This window comes from Diabrotica virgifera, chromosome 1 (assembly GCF_917563875.1).
Source record: "Diabrotica virgifera virgifera chromosome 1, PGI_DIABVI_V3a".
Taxonomy (NCBI): Eukaryota; Metazoa; Arthropoda; class Insecta; order Coleoptera; family Chrysomelidae; genus Diabrotica; species Diabrotica virgifera.
The window spans coordinates 72,048,442-72,073,853 of NC_065443.1; the positions used below are offsets into that span (position 1 = coordinate 72,048,442).

Consider the following 25,412-nt stretch of genomic DNA (forward strand, 5'->3'; position numbering starts at 1 on the left):
GAAATAAATTATCTTATCTTAAACCATACAGATAAACTCTGGGCCATTACATTAAGAAGAGACTTCTAAGTTCACTAAGGGTCTTATAACAGCATGATGCAATGTATGTTTGGTGGAGACTTTTACCAGCTGGTACAAGTAACAACACGGCGGACTGTACTTCTATTTATGACTGAAAATTCAGTCAAATAAATTCATTCGATCAGTGTTATGTCTGATATAAGACAAGTCGAGAAAAGTTATGACATGCTATAAATTCAATGAGACTAGTCAATTAAAAAAATTGTAAGTAACACGAAATCGTATGTACGAGTACATTTATGTACGTTGCTATTAAACCTGTGGATAAAATAGAATTTACCTTTACTGCAACAATGTGGCATTCCTAGAGCCCTGAGCATAATGAGGCAATTCCACCAGTTGACAAACCGAACCCAAATCGATAAGGAAATGATATCAGTCGAGTTTTAGAATCTGAAGACCGCCAACTAATACATTTATCTATTGATGCAAAACAAATCATTACAAATATTTTTGGAACTTTTGTTAAAAGAAATAAAAATAGTAACAAAGGCCTATAAGAAACGGTGACTTTGACTGAAAAGCTAATGTTCAGAGTCATAAAAATTATAAGTATTCATACACTAAGCGTCAAAATTAACGCACCACCGTAAAAGTGGGACATTTTTGATGTGTCGTATTTCCTAAACTTCTTGTCCGATTTGAGTGATTTTTTTAATATGTTATATCCTTATTATTCAAGAATATCGATGTGATAATATTTTTGCTAAACAGGAAAGTTTCATTGGATACCGGGTGTAACAATTATAGTCTGTTTTTCCTCAAAGTTCGGAACACCCCGTGGAATATTCCAGCGCATAAAAATATAAAACTCAACTATAGCCTTACGCTTTCTTAATATTTTTCTTTTTGATTTATTCGCTTATGTTGGATAATAAAAAAGTTAGGTACTTTAACAACTAGCAACGTTCTTCATCAATACACGGTGTTTCTAAATATGTGCGACAAACTTTAAGGGGTAATTGTGCATGAAAATAATGACCGTTTGCTTTATAGACTATGTCCGTAAATGCTTCGTTTCCGAGATACGGGATGTTGAATTTTTTCTTACAAACTGACGATTTATTTATTGCTCTAAAACCGGTTAAGGTATGCAAATGAAATTTGGTAGGTTTGAAGAGGTAGTTATTGCGCATTTTTTGTCTTACAACTAAGAATTTTATATTCACTATTGGCGTGCATACGGGTAATATGACCGGGTGATATGACCCGTATGCACGCCAATGGTGAATTTAAAATTCCTAATTGTATGCCGAAAAATGCGCAATAACTACCTCTTAAAACCTACCAAATTCCATTTGTATATCTCATCCGATTTTAGAGCAATAAATAAATCGTCAGTTTGTAAGAAAAAATTCAACATCCCGTATCTCGAAAACGAAGCATTTGTGGACATATGTTTATAGAGCAAACGGTCATTATTTTTTCATGCAGAATTACCCTTTAAAGTTTGTCGCACTTATTTAGAAACACCCTGTATTGATGAATAACGTTGCTAGATGTTAAAGTACCTAACTTTTTTATTATCCAACATAAGCGAATAAATCAAAAAGCAAAATATTTAGAAAGTCTAAGACTACAGTTGAGTTTTAATTTAAATATTTTATATACGCTGAAATATTCCACAGGGTGTTCCGAACTTTGAGAAAAAGCACACTAACATTGTTACACCCGGTATATAATGACACGTATCTATTGTTCCGAAGCTATTTTCTTGTGGCATTTTTATAATAAATTACTTTTAATGGGAAATAAGCCACAATTAAAAGTAATTTATTGACACTAATCTGTTTAACAACAGTATTATTACAACGATATTCTTGAGTAATAAAGCTATAACATACTAAAAAATCACTCAAATCTAACAACAGGTTTAGGAAATACGAGACATCAAAAATGTAACATTTTTAAGGTAGTGCGTTAATTTTGATGCTTAGTGTATTATACCAAGATTAACAAGACGGGATATCGGTATTCCTCGAAAGTTAGATCATGCATATAAATCTTATTCGTTTCAAATTTAGTTGAAAGGCTTCATGTACACAATTCTGAAATTAAATGCTTCAGATCAACTGTTATGGCAATCTATTGGATTTAGATACAAAAAGGTAGATAAAAGACAGGTACTTATGGAATCATATCATTTACGACTAATGCGAATGGAATATTCCAACAAAATTTAAGAGTATCGTTGAGAAAACAGGTCTATTATTTGTTCATATGAAACATCGTTCGACATTCGTGTTATGTCACTCAGAGGTTGGATGCTCAATCTTTCACAAACAAAGTGCATTATACTAAAAATAATAGTAGCAATATTCCCTACTAGATCAGTATACCGATAGGTTTCAAATGCCTTATCTCTATCAGCTAAAAACATCAGTATTGCATGTCTTGATTTCCATGATAATGCATTTTTCGATGTATTTAAAGACTGGTTTAAAAATAATTTAAAACTCATCATCACCCAAATAGATAGTTGTTGATAATGCATCATATAACATCAGACCATTATCGAAAACTACCATTTCAAGCAATACGAACATAACAATACAGAAATACTTATATAATAATGATATTTATTTTCACATATCTCGTAATATAATGGTGCTGCAGTTATGAATGTCACAGCAGGCGATTAAATAAAATTGTCATTTCAAGCAATACGAAAATAATAATACACAATTACTTATAAGCTTATGTTATTTGTTTTGCTGTAAATTTTACTAAGAAGGATTTATTGGATGTTTTAAAATTTTTCGCATTCAAAAAATAATACTTTGTTATAATTACGCCGATAGTGACACCATTTTAAAAACACAGTAATATGGCGAAAGTCGTAATCTTCCGATGGGCGCGCCCACCAAAGTATCTGATACAAGTATTTCTCACATAGTTAGGCTTTTTTATTAATTATTTATGATATTATTTTAAACAATAATTGAAAATAACACTAATAAACAGTAATACTAATAATAATAACACTAATATGTATTTAAATTTAATTCATAAAGAAATAAAATCATTAAAGAAGTAAACAATCATTACGTCGTAACAAGGAATTAAAAACTCAACCTAAATTCAATATCAAAATTAATAATTGTGAATAACTTTTTCAGCAGTTTAAAAATTTAATTTAAATATTGTCCTTATATTATAATTTTATTTAAATTATTTAGACTTATTTAAATAGTATTTAGCGCAAAGTGTAATACTATTTTAAGTTTACTATTTTTGTTGAAAATAAGCAACAATTTTAATTTAATATGTCAAACAAGTCAATTTTAACGTTTCAGTTCCGACTTTGCAAAGTGTTCTCAAAAAAATTTAATTTTAATACACTACGCGTTAGAGAAAACTGGTCACCCACAAAATGGGTCATTTTTTATGTCTCTAATTCCCTAAACCTGTTGTCCGATTTAAGTGATTTTTTTAATATGTTATAGCCTTATTCTTTCAAAATATTGCTGTAATAATATTGCTAGACAGGTAAATTGCCATTGTATATTGGGTGTACCAATCAAACTGTATTTTTTTCTCACAGTTCACCACTCACTGTGGAATATACAACTAATGGTCCAAGAGCTGTGAGACATTTTTGAGTAGGTATTTTAGGCAACCTGAAAAATTTTCAGGTGACTCTTCCATGATAGCCTAATACAAAAATGCCGGTCTGGCTGGAGGGTAGCGGTTATTTTCCCCAAAAATCCCCCCCAAGGTTAAACAAAAGGGTAAAAATTGTTATTACAAAAAATATCATTGACGTGACTTTAAAGTAAATTTAAATATTAAAATATAAAGAAAATAAACAGGCCAGGCGATTTGAGGGCGATTTTAACTCTGCAAGATGCTTGCATGGGCGCCCAGGATTATTTTCAGGGGATGCATCTGAACTTCAGAAGATTTCATCTGAATCTGTACATACTATTAACGAGTATAAAATATACAACTATACATGCGTAGCTATGTACATTCCTTCCGGACAGGGAGGTGCAATTGTTTTTTGTACAGGATATTTTTTAATACTAAAAATAAATATTCTAAAAAAGACAGGTTTTTTTGGTGAAATTTTCCAACTGCCAGGTGTTCAAACAAATTACCCGTGCATATAAATGAAAAGCGCTATAGGTAAGCAGCAGTGTGAGAAAGATCGTATACCAATAGCTGTTTGCGTCCTCTGTTGTAGCTAAGCGAGTCCGTTCGCTCGAGAAAAATCACGTGACCTGGCGATATCCATGTTGTTGTTTCTCGAAACGTTAGAGTAATTATTATATATTATAGTTTTTTAAGTAACTTTTTCTTAATTAAAGAAAAATAATACGTACTATACAATAGATTTTGCAAAATATAATAGAAAAAGACAAATTTATTATTATAAATATATAGGTAGAAAAGTATAAAACTATAAACTAAATTAATTCTGTGTCCGAATCTTGTACTTTTTCTTCAAACTCCTCATCTGAGCTTAAATATTCATTCTCTTCTTCTTCGTCAGACTCCCCTCGAGACTCAGATTCCTCTTCTAGATGATCTGTAAATAGTTGTAATATGTATTTAGAATTAATTAAAAATTAATTAGTGATTAATTAGTTGAGTTGCTACGTATTCTCCGTCCTTTTATACGGAGTCGAAGCCAGGACAATCACGGGCGCATCTGAAGAAAGACTTGCCGTTGTTGAGATGTGGAGTTATCGAATAATGTTAAATATATCATGGACACACGTAACAAACACGGAAACATTAAGAAAGATGAAAAAGGCAAAAGAAATACTCAATACTATGAAGGAAAGAAACATGAGCTACTTTGGTCATATACTAAGAAATAAAAAACGTGATGTGATTGGTTATATAAGTAAGAATACGTAGCAACTCAATCAATTAATCACTAATTAGTTTTTCATTAATTCGAAATACATATTACAACTATTTACAGATCAGGTAGAAGAATCTGAGTCTCGAGGGGAGTCTGACGAAGAAGAAGAGAATGTATATTTATTTTAGCTCATTTTTCTTTCCTTCATAGTGTTAAGTATTTCTTTTGCCTTTTTTATCTTTCTTAATGTTTCCCTGTTTGTTAAGTGTTGTGTCCATGACATTTTTTACATTATTCGATAACACCACATCTCAACAAAGTTTTTCTTCAGATGCGCCCGTGATGCTCCAGGCTTCGACTCCGTATAAAAGGACAGAGAATACGTAGCAACTCAATTAATTAATCACTGATTAATTTTTAATTAATTCTAAATACATATTACAACTATTTACAGATCATGTAGAAGAGGAATCTGAGTCTCGAGGGGTCTGACGAAGAAGAAAGGAATGAACATTTAAGCTCAGATGAGGAGTTTGAAGAAGAAGTACAAGATTCGGACACAGAATTAATTTATTTTATAGTTTTATACTTTTCTACCTATATATTTATAATTATAAATTTGTCTTTTTCTATCATATTTGCAAAATCTATTGTATAGTACGTATTATTTTCCTTTAAATAAGAAAAATTACTTAAAAAACTATAATATATGTATAATAATTACTCCAACGTTTCGTGGCACAACAACATGGATATCGTCAGGTCACGTGATTTTCTCGAGCGAACGGACTCGCTCAGCTACAACAGAGGACGCAAACAGCTATCGGTATACGCTCTTTCTCACACTGCTGCTTACCTATAGCGGTTTCATTTATATGCACGCGTAATTTGTTTGATCACATGGCAATTGGATAATTTCACCAAAAAATCTTGTCTTTTTTAGAATATTTATTTTTAAAATTAAAAAATACCCTGTCAAAATAACAACTGCACCTCCCTGTCCGGAGGGAATGTCCATAGCTATGCATGTATATGTATAGTTTGTATGTATAGCTATGCATTTTATACTCGTTAATAGTATGTACAGATTCAGATGAAATCTTCTGAAGTTCAGATGCACCCCCTGAAGATAATCCTAGGGCGCCCATGGAAGTATCTTGCAGAGTTAAAATCGCGCTCAAATCGCATGGTCTGTTTATTTTCTTTATATTTGAATATTTAAAATTACTTTCAAGTCATATCAATGATATTTTTGGTAATAAGAATTTTTACCCTTTTTGTAACTTTGGGGGGGATTTTTGGGGAAAATAACCGCTACCCTCCAGCCAGACCGGCATTTTTGTATTATACTATCATAGAAGAGTCACCTGAAAAATTTTCAGGTTGCCTAAAATACCTACTCAAAAATGTCTCACAGCTCTTATACTATAAGCTTTAGGTTTTCTTAACATTCACCTTTTTGATTCATTCACTTCTGTTGGTTATCTTGTCTCTATTACCTCGAATTATTACATTATGTGCATGTTGTACTAAACTGTTGTCATTGTAGATACGGATACATGTAAGTAGGGAAACCTGTTTGTATCTGTTATTAATAAATAAATAATAAAAAGGTTAGGTACTTTAACAATTACCCAGGATATTCATCAACACAGGGATCTTCTTAATAATTGCGACAAACTTTAAGGGGTAATCCTGCATGAAAAAATATTGACCGCTAGCTTTATAAACATATATCCGTAAATGCTTCGTTTCCGAGATACGGGATGTTAAATTTTTTCTTTCAAAATGACGATTTATTTATTGCTCTAAAACCGGTTGAGATATGCAAAAGAAATTTAGTGGGTTTAAGAAAGAGTTACTGTGCATTTTTTGACACGGTATTAAGAAATTTTCATTCGCCATTGGCGTGCATACGGGTAATATGTTCTAGAATACACAAAACTAAGCCTAAAAGTAGAATACACAAAAGGTATATGGTTAAATGGTTTTAATAAATATGTTTATTTCTTGATTTGGCGTATTAGTTATATTTGTAGTTCTATGAAACAATAAGCTTATTTAAGTATGTGCTTTAAATGTTTAAACAATAACAATACATACGACATACAGTAAGTATATTACACATAAACATTTATTTATAGTTTTAAAATTTTTGGTTTTTATAAAATTATTTTTAGTAGGTTCTAGATTTGATCCATTTTAGAATGTTTTGAAACTAATTCTAAAATTATATATTAACATGGCTGCAATCTATTTTTAAATAAAAAAAGGTATTTTTATAAATAATACAAACCTTTGAATATTTTATTCGCTGTACAATAGCTATGACATTTACATTATTTATTCACTGGTATTTCCTTTTTGAGTACAATTCTTAATTAATGTTGTCTAATTGCTTATTTTTCATCATGCAGTAATATTTAGAAAATTTGTGTTAGTTTTAATAGTAGTGTAAGTATGAAACTGTGTAGTGTACCATTTTGTGTCATTTTAGATATATCATCAGTAGAGGCAATGCTGTTAGTACCCAAGGTTCCCAAAAATCGTTCAGATTGCCAATAAAACCAGTTTAATAAGGATGTATTGAATAAGGATCTGATAAATTTTAAATCGATTCAATAATATACGATCGCGCTTAACCACAGGCGTTTAAAGTATAAAAGTGGCATTATTAGCTGCCTTCGGCACTAGGAATAGTGGTCTGTCCTACCTATTTTTTTAAAGCGACTTAAGGTTTTCAGTTAAGAAGTTTAATTTTTTTTGGGATACAATTTATTTATTTACATTTATACATTATACAATACATTATAAACATATGTCCAGTTTTTATACAGTGAGGACGTTTGAGTTGGAATAAATTCATTATCTCGAGAATGAGCGAATTTGGAGAAAAATCCTGAGACAGGTCGATTTTTGTTTTTAAATTATGACTTTTTTGCATATATATCATACCAGTGACGTCATCCATCTGGGCGTGATGACGTTATCGATTAATTTTTTAAATGAGAGTAGGGGTTGTGTGATAGCTCGTTTGAAAGATTATTTAATTATCTACCCAATAATATAAACACTAATACAATTATTTATACAAGGTGTACAAAAAACATTTTTTGATTTAAATTAATTTACACAAAAAGAAGAATGTAAGTAATTTATTTAATTCAAAATACGTTTTGCTTCTATCAGGAAAACAGGTAGTACTGTTTATTTCACAAATAAACATTGCTTTTCACTTAAATTGAATGTTCAAACTGCTAAGAGACAGGTGGGTGGCAGTTTTAACATTGATTAAGCGAAAAACAATGTTTATTTGTTAAATAAACATTTATTTCTGTTTTCTGACAGCACTCAAATGTAATTTGAAATAAATGGATACATACATTCTTCTTTTTTTTTCAATTAATTTTATTAAAAGAAAATAATTTTTGGACACCCTGTATAAACAATTATGTTAACGTTTTTATTACTGGATAGAGAATTAATAAACCTTTTAAATGAGCTATCACACGACCCCTACTCTTATTTAAAAAAATCATCAATTACGTCATCACGCCCAGATGGATGACGTCACTGGTATAATATATACGCCAAAAAGTCATAATTTAAAAACAAAAATCGACCTATCTCAGGATTTCTCTCCAAATTCGCCTGTTCTCGAGATAATGAATTTATTCCAACTCAAACGTCCTCACTGTATACAGGTTGTAGCAAAAATTCAGGTCATAAATTAAATCACATATTTTTTGGGACCAAAAATAGTTCGATTGAACCTAACTTGCCTTAGTACAAATGTACACATAAGAAAGTTACAGCCCTTTGAAGTTACAAGATTAAAATCGATTTTTTTCCAATATACAGGGTGTTTGGTAAAGAATGGGCCATAGCTTAACCTTAGATTCCTGAGCTTAAAATAGGTCGATTTAAGCTAACTTACCTTAGTACAAAAGTTGATATTAACCTAAATACAGGGTGTCAAAGTTAAAATTTTATTTAATTTATTTTTAAATATTTCCTGACAGGCATGGGACAACAACACGAAATTTGGTAGGTGGTGCTGGTATTGTACAATCTACTAAATTATGTAAAATAAACGTTTCTGGCTACTACCAGAGGCGTACGACGGGGAAACGTGAATGGTTGACCCTTCCCAAATTCTGCGCCACTGGTGAAATTGCTATTTTAGTGCAATTTTTTGATTCTCCAATACTTCCTATGTAAAAAATATAGTCTTCATTCGTAACGATAAAGCCATTAGTTTTCGAGATATTTGAAGCTAAAAACGAAGGAGCATAATACATTAATTAAAATAAGTGTGCCTGGACAATTCGACGTAGATCTCAGGATCGAATTGTTTTGTAATGCCCCTTTGTCCGCTTCTTCTCGATCGACGATGGTAAATAAATGTTTGAGTGTGGAGAAAAAATATGGTTTTATTGACAGCTACGTAATTACACTATAGATGATGTTCAGGTAACTTTCTGTGATAGACTGCAACCCAAAATAGTCCCCTTGGTAAATTTATAATCTCGTCAAAATATGCAATTCATCAATAAGTTGCATGACAACCGAACTACGGACCTTGCGTTTTGAAAGGTTGCAACTACAGTTTAAAGGAAGCTACTGCAAAACTTAAAGTTCAATTGGAAAATACATTATTTGGCAATTTACTAAGTTTGCAGGTTGAATGGACTCTAATTATTAAAATATTACTCGATGTTTCCCAATGTTTCAATTATACATGGTGAAACTATAAAAGTTTAGGAAGTTAAGAAAAAATGTGAGATTACAAATTAAGGGATTACTTTGAGATTGAACAGTGCCTTTTCATTTTTAACTTAAAATATCTCGAAAACTAATTACTTTATAATTACGAATGAAGAGTATATTAGATGAAGTAGTTTTCAATCCTAATAGCAATATTATTAATGTTTAAAAATATTAAAATGTTACTAAAAGATTTTTAAATTGAAAACTTATTGGTCCATTTTCTTGGTAACACCTAAAATTTGCAAGCCAGATGGATGCTGAAGAGAAGAAGACAAGAGGGAATTCAAAAACTTACAATTCACGACCCCATCTGTTCAGCTGGTAAATTCCAACAGAAAATGGACCTAGTTACTCAAAGAAGTTACGACCAATATAAAAATTTAATAAAAATTCCATTTTTATTCAGTTGCAAAGCGAAGGCAAAACAATCTTATTTCTCAATTAGAATACGGAGCGCAGTCCAGCCCTCTGAATCGACGATTTTCGACTCTTGTTGGAGTTTCATCGGAGAGAACGTAGGCCTGCTACTCCATAATCCAATTTACCAACACCGACAGTTTATCCCACACACCGCAACTGACGTGAATGGACTAGGTGACTAGCGTCATCTCGCAATTGAAAGATGAAGTAGTTTTCAATTCTAATAGCAATATTAATAATAGTTTGCTATTAATAAACTTTTTTTTGGTACGCGTGATCCAGGTCACTACAGGAAGAAATAAAACGTAGATGTGATCTAGCAAAAGTCGCCACAGCAAAAATGATCACAATATGGAAGAACTGTCAAATTTCAAGAGCGTTAAAGATGGGGTTGATCAACTGCTTAATATTCCCAATGTTTACCTACGGATGTGAATCTTGGACCGTGAGAAATTCGGAAAGAAGAAAGATAGGCGCCACTGAAATGTTCTGTTGGAGACGAATGCTACGAATTCCTTGGACCGACCATAGAACAAATAATTCAATTTAATGAGAGCTAAAAGTTAGCCAACGACTCTCCAGTAAAGTCCTTCTCCAACAATTAAAATACTTTGGACATGTTATGAGAGCAAATACAGAAAACATGGAAAGACTAAGGAAAGGTGGAAGGCCGAAGATCACGAGGAAGATCCCCAACAAGATGGATCGATCAAATTACGGGAATATGCAATAGACCTATGCATAGAGACCGACCGATTAATCGGCTTCGGCATCGGCTTCGGCCACCTTCGGCCAATATTTAAACCTTCGGCCAAAATTCGGCTTCGGCCAAAACGAAGCCGAAGGTTTCGCCGAAGGTGGAATAATAAAGTGCTCTGAGTATACTATACTAACTATACTATATAAATAATCTCTAAACAATATGCTTCGGCGAGCCTTTGATACTTTGAATAGTATTTACACCCTATTTTATACCCTAATAAACTAAAACGTTTTACAAACTTTCAGGTAGTAGGTAGGATATAAATTTTAACAATAGGCCAAGATGTCTCAAAGATCTTCATTTGAATATTTCTCACGTAGTAAAATTCTGAGAAACTATAATAGTTTTATTGTATTTGTTAAAACTCAAGATTACTGGTATTTTGACTACCTAAATATTAATGGCAAAACATCGACCATCGACTATCCCTACTATAAATGCAAATATTTAGTCACCTTCGGCTTCGGCTTCGGCTTCGGCCGAAGGTATCCTTCAGGCCGAACTTCGGCATCGGCTTCGGCTTCGGCCAAATAAATCACATTCGGTCGGTCTCTACCTATGCATGAGTTAAAAGAAATGACCAGAGGCAGAGATCTTTGGAGACGGACAATACACGACATCACGTCGACCACTACACTCCCTCCGGGGGGTCAGGATTGAAGAGAGAGAGATCCAGACCTTTTTAGTATGTACATATATTGAAAAAAATCGATTTTCATTTTGTAAATTCAAAGGGCTGTAACTTCTTTGTGTGCATATTAAATGTGCACACATGTCTTGTACTAAGGTAAGTTAGGTTCAATCGAACCGTTTTTGATCCCAGAATATGTTATTTAATTTATGACCTGCATTTTTGTTACACCCTGTATATTCTCTTGCTTATTCGGTTACTATTGCGAAGTCAGTAGGGTCGCCTGTGTATCCTTTTCGTGGGCAGTCCGGTACTGTGTGTAAGATCGTCTGTCCCGCAGAGCTGCAATATGAAGAAGGCGAGTGAAGTTTACCCTATCTGTAGAAGTAGTCGACGCATCTTCCGCAGTTTGTTCTGATTCGATTAGGTGTGTGTGTTTTGTGTTTTATTTGCACTGGTTTTCACAACCAACTGGCCAGTCAATTTCATAATTATTTATTTTTTGATATCTTATCAATAACTCAGGGGAGTAATGTGTGTTGAGTAAATGTCTTGTTACTTTGCAAAGTCGACGTCATTGTCTTTTCAAATAGACGCTAATTGTATCCGAACGTCTTCGGTCCCTCCGGTGAATACCGATCCCACAAGGACAGAAACTATTTTCATTTGTTAATTTATAATAAACGAAAAATTTCTGACCCTGGTGACATTCGAACTCACAACCATTCGGAGCTTTCGATTGAAAGGTAGGCACTCTTACCACTGAGCCACAGAGGGGGTAGATAATTCGAGGGGCTATCCAAACCTTACAGGGACGTTTAAATCCGTCTGGTATATGTGTGATATTCATTAGACTATGGTAATACGGATCAGTCCTACTTTTCCCTTATTTTCTCCAAAGAGCATTAAGTCTAAATTGCAGTGATGTAGCGCTTGAGCGGATTTCAGGGTAGGTAACCTTGATCAGCATACTGATCCAGGACTTATAGGTAATATACTTAGGACAAAAAATAATACTAAATAGAAAAATTCAAACGGAAGAAATAAAAAGAAGGGACATACGGGGGTTGAAGGAAACGAAAGAGCCGACTCACTTGCGAGAGAGGGTTCGGCTGTCCCCCTTACTGGGCCTGAGCCTGGTCTAGGGGTGACCAAATCGGCTGTCAAAGGAGCTGTTGCTAAATGGATCCTTGCGCAGCACACCCGACACTGGAACAATATTTCGGGACAGCGGCACAGCAAGTTAATGATGGGGCGGCCAAACCCCTCGTTAACCGACGAGGCCCTACGACTCGGAAGGAAAAAGCTTAGGGCGGTAACTGGCTTACTAACCGGACACTGCACCCTAAGAAAACACCTGCACAACATGGGGATCTTTCACGGAGACCCTGTTTGCAGGAGATGTGGGGAGGCAGATGAAACTGCCTCACATGTCATATTTGACTGTCCAGCCCAAACCCGATGGCGACTGCAATACGGGTTCGAAAACTCGAACCTAAGTGTCAGAAGTCAGGTAAAGAACCTAATAAAGGGTCTTGTCCTGCTAGCTGGGAGAATGGACCTCTTATAGGTAACAGACGACTTAACTTCAAGTTAAGTAATCCCGAACTCATTGGGGACAAAAACCCAATGATGGTTAACCCGAGACCGAACGGTGTGCAATAAGCCTACTCAGGCTGCAGTACGGGCCCCATGGCCACCCGGTTCGATCTAACAATCAAAAAAAAATAAAAAGAAGAAAAAAGTTAGCATATGCAGCATTCGGCAAACTGAACTATATACTCAGAAATCAACAAATTCAGGTACATCTTAGATCCAAAGTTTTTGATGCATGCAATATTACAATATTAACATAAATATGGGGCACACATAATCACGAAAAAGAATATACTCAGAGTCACTCAACACGCGATGGAAAGAGCAATGCTTGGCATACCACTTAAGGACAGGAAACAAACACCTGGATAAGGTAGAAAACCCAAAGTCAACGATGTGGTACAAAAATAAATAAAATTGAAATGGGAATACGCTGGACATTACATCGCTGCTAGCGATCTAAACAAATGGCACAGAACAATTCTAACCTGGAGACCATACCAACACAAAAGATCCAGAGGCAGACCTCCTATGAGATGGACAGATGATCTGAAACGGACTGTCGGGAAAAATTGGCTACAAGTAGCGCACAATAAAAAATAATGGAAAGGAAGACTTGAAGAAGCTTATGTTCAGATGTGGACGTGAATGGCTAAACGAAGAAGAAGAAGAACCTGGATCAGACACGGTTTTCTAAGAATATCAGGAATATCGGTGTGGACTAGAAGTTGCCTATTATTCATAATTTTGTTGTGTTCTTTAATCAATGTATGTTCGCGACGTATTTTGTGTGGAGCTATGTAACTAAGGGCAGTTAGCCTCATTGTAGGGGTGGACATAATTGTGCCTATTATCATACGCATAGCACGATTGCAGAAGGACAAGCAGGATTTAGAGCCGGAAGATCTACAGTTGATCATCTATTTGCAATCATACAGGTCATGGAAAAGGAAACAGCTGTCAACCAAGAGATTCATTTCGTATGACATACGACAGTGTCACTTTGGTGAAGTTATGGGAGGCAATGGAGAATACAAATATAAACATAGAAATCATAAAAATATTTAAAAAAATTTATAACAGCACGACCATTAAAATTAAATAAGGAAACAGACTCACCGAAGGGTTTTTGACAAATAAAGGGTTCAAACAAGAATGCTGCCTCTCTCCAACACGTTTTTAAATATATCTGGAACAAACTCTGAAAATTTAGAAAAGAAAATGCAAGAACATGGGACTCCCATTGAATGACAACACACTATATACTCTTTGTTTCGCAGACGACCAAATACTGATAACACAGGACTACGATGATATCTGTTACATGACAAGAAAGCTAATAGAATACAGGAAATGGGGACTAGAGATCAACATAGGAAAAACCAAATATATGAATATCGGTGGAACGCAGCAGGACTTGATATTAGACGGAGGAGAAACAATCAGTAAATGTAACGAATATAAATACCTGGGTATGAAAATCACGAATGATGGAACACTGGACGGAGCCATTAAAGATCGAAATATTCCGGGCAGGAAAACAATTGCGCTTCTAAACTCAGTACTTTGGGACAAACAGTTAAACAATCAAAATAAAAAAAATCTATAATGCCGTAGTGAAAAACATCATAGCATACAGATGCGAAGTATGGCTTTTGAAGGAAAAATCAAAACAAATGTTAGAGGTGACCGAAATGGATTTCTGGAGAAGAGCTGCAGGAAGATGTTGAAGAGAACATGTCACCAATGAACGGATTCGAGAAATAATGAAGGTCACACATACAATAAATGACGGAATCAACGAAATACAACTAAAATGGTTTGGTCACGTACAAAGAATGCATAAGGACAGAATCCCAAAACAAGTACAAAACTGGAAACCGCAAGGTAGAAGAAGAAGAGGTAGATGAAGAAAAAGTTGGTAGGAATCAATAAACAAAGTCATGGATGAAAGAGGTCTGCAAGCAGATCAATGTGCGGACAGAGAGGAATGGCGAACGGGTATCGGAAGACGGAGAACGTTGTAAACGGATAGTATATATGTATATATCATGCGCATAGCACGGTTTAGCCGAGTGTCAATCTGGTGTGTATGCCTGCTATTCAACTACACTGGCGCAAAGTATTCTGTCAGTGGATCTTAAGGTAGATGGTGTGAATCCCCATGTATTGCTGTAGAGTTTGTGTAGTATATTGCTACGTGTTTTTAGTTTTACTGCTGGTTTCGTGAGGTGTTCCCTCAAGGTGAGAAGTCCAAGGTATTTCGGATAGTTATTGAGTTTCATACGTTTATTATTAAATTACGCTCAGAATTCTCTGTCATAATTTACCAGTCTGTTGTTGGGATGAAAAGTTGAGACTTCAGTATAGTACATAATATAATATATGTAATCTCCATGTCTTAAAGTATTTGATGAGGATTTGTAGGTATTTCGATCGCTTTTACTTTTAATTCTATAAATAACTTCTCTGTTTCCATATTCTATTGAGAAATTGGGTTTATTCTATCAAAAAGTGGATATCACTTATAATAGTTGTTTATGTTTACAATCTGTTCTTTCTTAATTTTCATATGATTCTCCTTTTATCGGGAATTTGAGATTTTTAACGAACGAATGAATTTTGTAGGAAAATAAGCCTTTGTTAAAGTTCGGTATTGTTGAAAAATAATAAATGGAGAGGTGGTAAATGGTTTCCGGTAAACATAACCATTCACACAATTCATTCATACTCGCTCTATCAAAGGTCCGTTTAGGCTAGCGTTAAGCTCCAGAACTTCTACAAATTATTAAAAAAAAAGCTAAATAGAATATTTTGGTCATATTTTGAAAATAAAATAATATTTAAATACTCAGAAAGTAAAAAAGGTTGATAAAATTGGACTCAGAAGTACATTTTAGTTTAAAAATTAACTAGAAAAAACTCAGTAATTCGGTGGGTCTAATAACCAACTTTTAGAGAGAATGTAGTAACTTTGGCTATTAATTCCATCATCACTATTGATGCTATAGCCCTATACCCAAGTCTTTATCTTCTTAAGGCTCTTTTGCCAGCCTATTTTTGCCCAACATTTGCCACTTTACTGTACCTATTTTTTTAACACATTTGTCTAAACCATCCGTCCATCTAAGTTTTGGTCACCTCTTCATCTATTTCCCACCAATTGTGAAATAAGAATTCTTCTAGGAGTTTTGATCTGCTGTGATCTTACTAGATATTTTGCCGATTCTAGTTTTCCTATCTTTCTAATTTTCTGACAGATATGACGAATTTACTACCATATTTATATCTGTTTGTATTTGTAATATATCGTGGAGCTATACTTTCTTCTCCAAATACTGTTTTCACAGATGTCACCGACAATTTGTTTTAGGATCCTTCATTCAAATATAAGAAACTGATTTTCATCTGTCTTGGAGATGGTCCATGTTTTCGATCCATCAGAAATGGCAGTATCAAAATTTTGTCTTTTTTTCTTCTTCATATTTTTGTAGGAAATAATTCGGTTTATTCTATCATCCCAGCTCTTGTGATGTTAATGTCCAGGTGTCATACACCCTTTCCGGGGGTCTCCCTAGAAGCCTTGTTATATTCGTTTTATGCGTTTTTGCCCATTTCACTATTCTTCCCGGATCCATACTGTCGACATGGTGTCTCGATTTGCGGCGTCGTACTTATGCCTATCTCACCATATCCTAAACTTCAGTTTCTCTTAATGTATCGTTATTCCTTATTCTATCTCTGAGAGTATGGTTCTTAACCCTTTTGTTTTAGTAGTTTTCGTCAATCTCTTCTAGGCGACATTTCAGCTCTTGTTTCCCTCGCGTTAATTAGTAGTGGCCTTATACATACTTTATATATCCGCGAATTTTGGTCTTTACGTTCATATACTTGTTCCTCTAATGATGTAGCCTAAAGTATCCGGATCTTCTGGCAGCCTTCTTGACTGTCTTTTTCACTTTCTCTCCAATATATCTATCCTAATATGATACAAATATATTCCTAGATAGTTGAAATTCATGACTTTTCATATCATAAGTAGGTGCTGGAGATTATCTCTATTTTCTGCCACGATAAGTATATCATCCGCATAACGCCTGGTGTAGTTTACGCTTTTTATTATCTTATTCGTGATCCTGTTAAAAATATTTAAACTGAAGCTATCCCCCTTATAAATTCATGCTGACACGATTATTTCTTCAGTTAATCCATGTTGTTTTTAATCTGATTTTTTGCGACTGTTAAGTACTATGATTATTATATGTTAAAGTTTTTTCCTTCTGATCTGGATTATTTCTTTTAGTTGAATTCTGTCAAACGTTTTTGTCACATTCACGAAGCGCAGAAAAAGAGATTGTTAAACTTTATGGACTTCTTCTGTAGATTTCTTAATATGAATATGGCGTCGGTTTTAGATAATATATTGGTCATGAATGCTTGTTGTTTCTCTGATATACCTAAGGTGTTAATTAACTTAAATATATGTTAGACAGAGCGACACAATTTCAGTAAAGCGTTTTATAACTTCACTAGACTGTACACTTAGAACATATCATTCTGATCATAAAGGGATAAGTATGGACAACGAAAAACTGCACCACCTGAGTGCGAAAACATGTTAGAAAAACTGAAAAGAGTCTGCAGAGAAATGGATTTAAAAATATATATCCCTAAACTAAAATACATGACGAATCACGTACTGAGCAACAACTTAAAAATTTAGCTTAGTAGTAGTTTAACTCAGTAAGCGTAATTGCACACACACACCGATTTTGGACAGTTGATTTATATCGACCGTCCAATTCCAATAGTGAACCACATGTGAGAACGGGACATATTGCACACACGCCGACCACTGATCGTTGCCGGTAAAATGCCGGTGAGCAGCCGTCCGCTGCCACTGTATCAAGAAAAGTGTGCTGCAACCTGAAAAACGATTTTGAAATTATGGAGAATAAAGGAAAAATGCGTTAAATCATAGCGGCGCTTAATACGGCGATACAATACACACAGCAACAACTTGTTTAGGATTTATTATTGTTCAATAATCTCGGGTCACAACAACTGTACGAAAAGCTTGTACATATGTGAGATTGTAAAATACAATCTCTAGTTTTGATTGTGGACTGTAATTAGTGTAGGATTGTTAGGTTCAGGTTCAAGTGGAAGTATAAAGTATAAGGTTTTTTACAGACAATATTAATACGTATATAATACAAAGTCTTACCAAACTGTGATCGTTGTAGATCACTAGAGCCCTGGTCACACACGAATTGATTGTTCCGGTATCCGTCAGGTATGGCGTCACTCCCGAATTACTGTTCGTCACGTAACGTAACACGTATTGCTGTTTAGTTTCAGCCCAAAAGAAAGGCTGGACCGTCCAGACTGAAGAGAAGAGCGGTACCGACTTTTCCGTGGAACCGCTGATGAGAGAGAGAGAGTTTCTTCTGTCCCGAGTTAAAAATTGTCTGTCTGTAGGGGTAAGGGTAAAATTAGGAGGGGATAAAATGGTACTACTGAACAGGGCTGGTTTGAGATTTATTTAAATTAAGGGTTGTAATAAGAGATTTAATGCAATAAAAAATATAAGAATATTTTTTGCATGTGAAAATTGAACAACAACAAAGCAATTGATTGTTTGACTGGGAACCCCTGAGTTTGCAGGCACCTGCTAGCAGTATAATATTGGCCGATTTTATACTGACCGTCCAAAGTCGGTGTGTGTAATTAGCTTAGCAACTTAAAACTTAAAAGTAAAAATAAACAAAAAGGCCAAGTAGATATTGTTGATAACTACATATACATTGGGTACAGGTAGCATAGGCAAGGATAACTAAATAGTTGAGGTATCAAGGAGAATAGTAAATGGATGGGTAGCATATGGAGCTCTTAAAAACATTTTTAAAAACGGGACCATTTTTAAGAAGGATGGGATATTAAATGCTATGGATAATGGATAACAATAAAAGACAAAATCAGTAACGAATACCTCCTACGAAAGAGAGCCAGAGTTACAGATATTGTGGAGAGAACTTAAAGATTGAAATGGAAATGGGCTGGTCACGTGGCAAGGATGAAGGATGGAAGGCGGACACGCAAATTAACCAAATAAATAATAGAATACGATCAACGAAAACAGGAAGACCACCTACACGATGGCAATATGATCTATGTACGAAATATTGGATCCTGCACTCTGGATAAAAACAAAGGAGGTCTATGGCCTGTATAGTATATGTTCTGTATAATTAGTGTGACCAACTAGTCCGAAAAATCCGAGACATGGCCCGAAATACAAAGTCGTGTTCCGGCGTCCCGGAAAAGTCTTCCGGGTTATTCGGATTTTCAATGTTTTGGTAAAATTCTATTTTGAAATTTTGAATACGTTATTCTTTTGAGAATTCACATCAAATTGAATTGGTGGGACGAAAAAAAGTCGACAATTTCTAGAGTGTAATACTAATACCACATCCAAAACGCATGCATTTTGTATAGGGGTATTATAATTCTACGAAAACTAAAACGGTGGACCGTTTTCGTTTCTGTATTTTAATTTAATTTTAATTATTATCGAACGACGGAAAGCTAGACTTAGAAATTGCAAATAGGACAAAGAAAGCTACGAGAATATATTATGCGATTAATAATACAATACTGGGAAAACGGAAAATCAACCAGGAAACAAAATTAAATGTCATATAATATGTGACATTATATTATAATTATATTATAATACAGTAGCAACTCTTCTATATGCAAGCGAAACATGGGTTACAAATAAAAGACATGAAAGTGTCATAAATGCAGTAGAAATGAAGCAGGTGAGAAAAATAGCTGGAAAGACGAAGGTGGACAGGGAAAAGAACGAAAACATCAGAAACATGCTAAGAAAGAAACCAATAGAGAAAAAAATTGAGAAAAGAAAACTGAATTGATTTGGACATATAACTAGAATGAACGAGAACAGACTAGTAAAGAGGTGACAAATGCGAAAAGACAGGGGAGAAGAGGAAGAGGCAGACCTAGAATGTAGTGGATGCAACAAATCCAGGAAATTGGGGCCACGAGAGGGAAAACAGTGCAACATAGAAGGAAACGGCAGGAGACCAGAAGGCGTGGAAGAAATGGGTAAACGATAGATAGGTGATAGCAAAGTCCGACGCTCTTATTGGGCATAAGGTTAACGAGAAGAAGAAGAAATATTTTAATTATCGTCTTCTGAAAAAGAAAAATCCCGGATTTCAGGTATTTCCTTTCCGCCTTGTCCCGGTTTCAAATGAATTGGAGTTGGTCACACTATGTATAATAATTATTATATTATGCATCTCAAAATCAGGTGCATGCTAAGTGATGTAGTTGTTATGTAAATGTGCCAATAATAGAAAAAACGTGGCTTTGAGAGATACCGAGGGCTGCAATAACCTATTATCTCACTTTATGTTAATTTATTTAATTTCAGCACATAAAAAACGCTTGGACAGGTCGATATTTTTTAAGATAATTGTACCATGCTTCGGTATCAGTTTCGAACTTGGCATGATTACACTCTTCAGGTGAGAGTCACAGCCAATTTTTTTTAAATAATATAGTGCGTCATTTCAACTTTAAATTTTATAGAGTGCTATTAAGTCAGTATATTTTGAAACTTATTGTCATTTTTTTTTTAATTTTAAATATTTACTTATATTTTTTTACGCTTTATACTGGTTTTATTATAAAAACTTTGTCAAGACAATCTGAACGATTCCTTAAAACTCTACAGGCTCAATAAGGGCCTCTAATATCTACGTCGCCACTTTTAAAATGTAATTTTATACTATTAAATTGTTATTTGTTGTCAGTCGGGCTGATTCGCAGAGAGTTCTGTTTCGTCCTTCAAACCACATGGGAGCCGGAGGAGCTGCACATTTCCAGTAAGTACCTATATTTTATTTTTTTTAATTATTGAATATAAAAATATCTGAGCAACTTTTTTTAATTATTTTATATATATGTATCGGTTTTAGAACGTCTTTCGACGTTGTCTGATGCCTAACTTCCAAGTCCTTCTATCATCCCATTGGCCATCTCTAAGATCCCTTGTACTCATTGCTTTGGTTACCCCTTCTTTCCATGTCTTTTTGGGTCTTTATCGTTTTTTGCGGTTTGGTGGTACCCACTGTATAATCTTTTTGGGCAATCTTGTGTCTTCCATTCTTTGAAGATGACCATACCAAATCAACTGTTTCCTCTCAATATCTATTGTTAAATAACCATCTATTCCAATTCGTCGTCTTACTTCCTCATTTCGAACTCTTTCCCTACGGGATATACCTAACTATCTTCTAGACACATCCATTTCTACAGCTTCTAATTTTTTCCTGTTGTTCTCGGTTATTCTTTAAGTTTCTGATATTTCTGTTTCATAGATATTGCATTTTCGCTGTATTCCTATTTCGGAGCTCCAAAGTATTCCATTTAGGCAGCCAATTGTTCTTCTAGCTTGTGTTACCCTTTTCTTTATTTTCTCATCATCTTTTCCCGTTCTATCAAAGATTACTCCCAGGTACGTGCATTCACTACAGGATATAATTTCTTCATTATCCTCTAGTTCGGTATTGGATAACTCAGGTCCTATGTACATATTCCTCCTTTAGTTTTCTTGCCATATACTGTAGATCGTCTTAATCATTAGCTATGATGACTTGGTCATCAGCAAATTGTAGTATATAAACAAACCTCTCCGAGGTCTATACCCATACCGTGGCATTTACGTTTTCACTGGTTAATGCTTTTGCTACATATATCTTGAACAAAGGTGGTGAAATACAGCAGTCCTAGCGCAGACCCTTGTTACCGATGAACTTTTTAGATAGTGTGTTGCCAATTTTTACTTGTGATGTAGAATTTTCATATAGATTTTTTAAGGCTTTGATTAAATTGTAGCTGATTTTAGTTTCTTGTAGTGATTTCCATAATTTAGTCATAGGAACGCTGTCGTATGCTTTACGGAGGTCAAAAAACATGAGATAGGTCTTTTGATTGGTTGCTGATTTTTTTTAATTAATTGTTTTAGGAAGAAGACATTATCTGTGCACGACCTTCCAGCGCGGAAACCAGCCTGTTCTTCTTCTTCTTCTTGTTCCCTATACTCCATCTCAATGAGATTTCTAATAATGCGCCCGTACAGCCGGCTTAGTGTACTAGTTACCGATATTCCTCTGTAATTTGAGCAATCCAACTTATTTCTTTTTTATGAATGGAAGAAATATAAGCTACTTTCCATAAACTGGGTGGTGTGATACCGTTTATATATTGGTTTATTCACCAAGTAAATGCTTGAAAGAGTTTATCTGTCCCACATTTTATTAATTTGACAGGAATAATTTCTGGCACTGGAGCTCTACCATTTTTTAGTTCATTTACAGCTTTCTTCGCCATATCAACTCTCACTACTATCTCTTCGCCTTCAACGAATATTTTTGTTGGTGATTGTGTGGTAATTCGGCTCTACTTTCTGTTAGCAAACTCTCGTAGTATTCTTTCCATTTTTCTGTTGGTATTAACTGAATAGAAGTAGTATTTCTTTGGGTATTTTTTATTTTGTTTATAAATTTTTAATTATTTTACAATATAAAAAATGTATTATATAGACTGCCAAAGGTACTATCAATATTACAAAATTAACTGTCCATATTATGTATTATCACCGATACAGCACGACAAGCTGATGGAAATATTATCCAATATTGGAATAAATACCTGTGATCTAAAAATTATTAGCAATCTTTACTGGAATGAAATATCATCTACCCGGACAGAGGTGACGATATCAAAATCAAATGTAGGATCCGACAGGGGTGAATACTATCACCACTGCTGTTCAACATCTACTCTGAAGAAATCGTTCAAGAAAAAGTAGATGATGATGAAGCCGGAATTCGAATTAACGGAGAATGTATCAATAACATAATACACGCAGACGACATGGTGATATTCGCTGACAGTTCTGAAGCCCTCCAAGGTTTAATTAATAGAAACTCAAAAGTAAATCAGATATACCGACTTTCACTAAAAATTACGAAACAACAATTTGGACCAATCAGTGTGAACATTCAACAAATAGAAAGAGTAAAAACATGCACCTACCTTGGTACGAACCTCAATGAAAATTGGGACAATTCCCTAAAAATCAAATGTAGGATAAAGAAGGCAAGATCTGTAATTCAAAGAATGGCAAAGCTCTCCAAATGTCGTGATTTATCTATACCCATAAAAATCAAGTTACTACGATGTTATGTCTTTCCTATACTGTTGTACGGAGTTGCGTTGTGGACTCTAACAGTCGCCACCTGCAGTCGAATCCTGAAGATATTTTATACCAAACACGTTACTAATCAGGGTATTTTAATAAGAATATAAAAAGAAAAACAGCTGAACCAAAATAAAAATAGCCAAAATTTAATACCTCGGTCACATCATTTGGAACAGCTAGGGATATGAACTGCTGCAACTAATTTTACAAGGAAAAGTAGAAGGAAAACAAGGACCAAGAAGGCGAAGGATTTCCTGGCTGAAAACCTACGTACGTGGCTCAACACAACAACTACAAATCTTTTCAAAGTAGTAATATGCGAAGTACAGATGGCATGATGGTCGTCAACATCCAAAACGGATAGGCACTCCAAGAAAAACATTATATTATCATTATCAGTGGCACGAGAAACCTTTTGTGAATCTTGGCGTGTTCTAAGATCTTCCCCTATTTCGTTCTAGTAGAGGCTTTGCGCTTTCAGTATTGTGATTTTAAAGTTTTTATTTACGTCTTGTTTTATCTGCTCCATACATATAATTCTGGGTATTTCTTTTGGTCCTCTCGTTATGATTTTTCTGCATTATGATTTTATGATTTTCTTAGATTATCATGATTTTCTTAGAGGCTAGATCTTCATTCAGTGACCCAGCCATTGAAGTTTATAATTTTTTATAAATGTGGTGATTAGGGTGCATCGAAAAAATAAAAGTTGGAAATTTTATATGTAATAGCGTGAAAAATTTGATAGTGTTATTTTTTTAGCATATAAGTATTTTTAATTTTTTTTCTAAACGAATTATCTGCCTCCCCAATGACCTTGAATTTTATTAAATATCTGATTTTTCCGGAAATTTCAATTTAATTTATTTGGAATAAAATATGTGCTAACTCGATCTAAAATCAATTAAAGAAAACTTAAATGTTGTCAATTGCAAATTTAAACGATATTTAAAGTTTTATTTGTTTTTTTAGTCTCCCCAACCCCCTTGGAATTTCCCGCTTTGTAAGTCCGTGCGTGCGTGTAATTTTCGCTTATGTTTTTTGCGGTGCGTTACTTTGTTACTAAAAGATCTTTAAATTGAAAACTTATTGGTCCATTTCCTTGGTAACACCTCCAAGGCTTCTAAAATTTGCAAGCCAAATGGATGCTGAAGCGAAGAAAACAAGAGGGAATTCAAAAAACTTACAGTTCACGACCCCATCTGTTTAGCTGGTAAATTCCAACAGAAAATGGAAATAGTTACTCGAAGGAGTAAAGACCAATATAAAAATAAAATAAAAATTTTATTTTTAATTCAGTTGCAATGCGAAGGCAAAACAATCTTATTTTTCAATTAGAATGCGGAGCGCAGTCCAGTCCTCTGAATCGCGATTTTCGGCTCTTATTGGAGCCTCATCGGAGAGAACGTACACTTGTTCTCCATACGTCAATTGATCAGCACCAAGAGCTTTTCCCACCCATTCCAACTGAAGTGAAAATATTAGGTGACTAGCGTCATCTGGCAATTAAAAGATGAAGTTTTCGATCCTAATAGCATTATTAATAATATTTAAAAAATATTAAAATATTACTAAAAAATTTTTAAATTGAAAACTTATTGGTCCATTTCCTTGGTAACACCTCCAAGGCTTCTAAAATTTGCAATCCAAATGGATGCTGAAGCGAAGAAGCCAAGAGGGGATTCAAAAACCTTACAATTCACGACCCCGTCTGTTCAGCTGGTAAATTCCAACAGAAAATAGACCTAGTTACTCGAAGGTTATTATAATATTAATATTAATGATATTTAAAAAATATTAAAATATTACTAAAAAATTTTTAAATTGAAAACTTATTGGTCGATTTCCTTGGTAACACCTCCAAGGCTTCTAAAATTTGCAAGCCAAATGGATGCTGAAGCGAAGAAGACAAGGTGGAATTCAAAAACCTTACAATTCACGACCCCATCTGTTCAGCTGCTAAATTCCAACAGAAAATAGACCTAGTTACTCGAAGGTTATTTGGCTTGCAAATTTTAGAAGCCTTGAAGGTGTTACCAAG

At 34.3% G+C, this 25,412-nt stretch overlaps 1 protein-coding gene across 1 annotated transcript in view; it reads left to right on the plus strand.

The window, feature by feature from the left end:
* LOC114325931 (uncharacterized) overlaps window positions 1-25,412 on the plus strand; it is a 424,930-nt gene that overhangs the window by 356,814 nt on the left and 42,704 nt on the right. Inside the window, exon 15 of the mRNA XM_050660141.1 lies at window positions 20,919-20,990. Within this exon, the coding sequence (XP_050516098.1) occupies window positions 20,919-20,990 (72 nt within the window). The remainder of the gene's footprint in view (window positions 1-20,918; window positions 20,991-25,412) is intronic.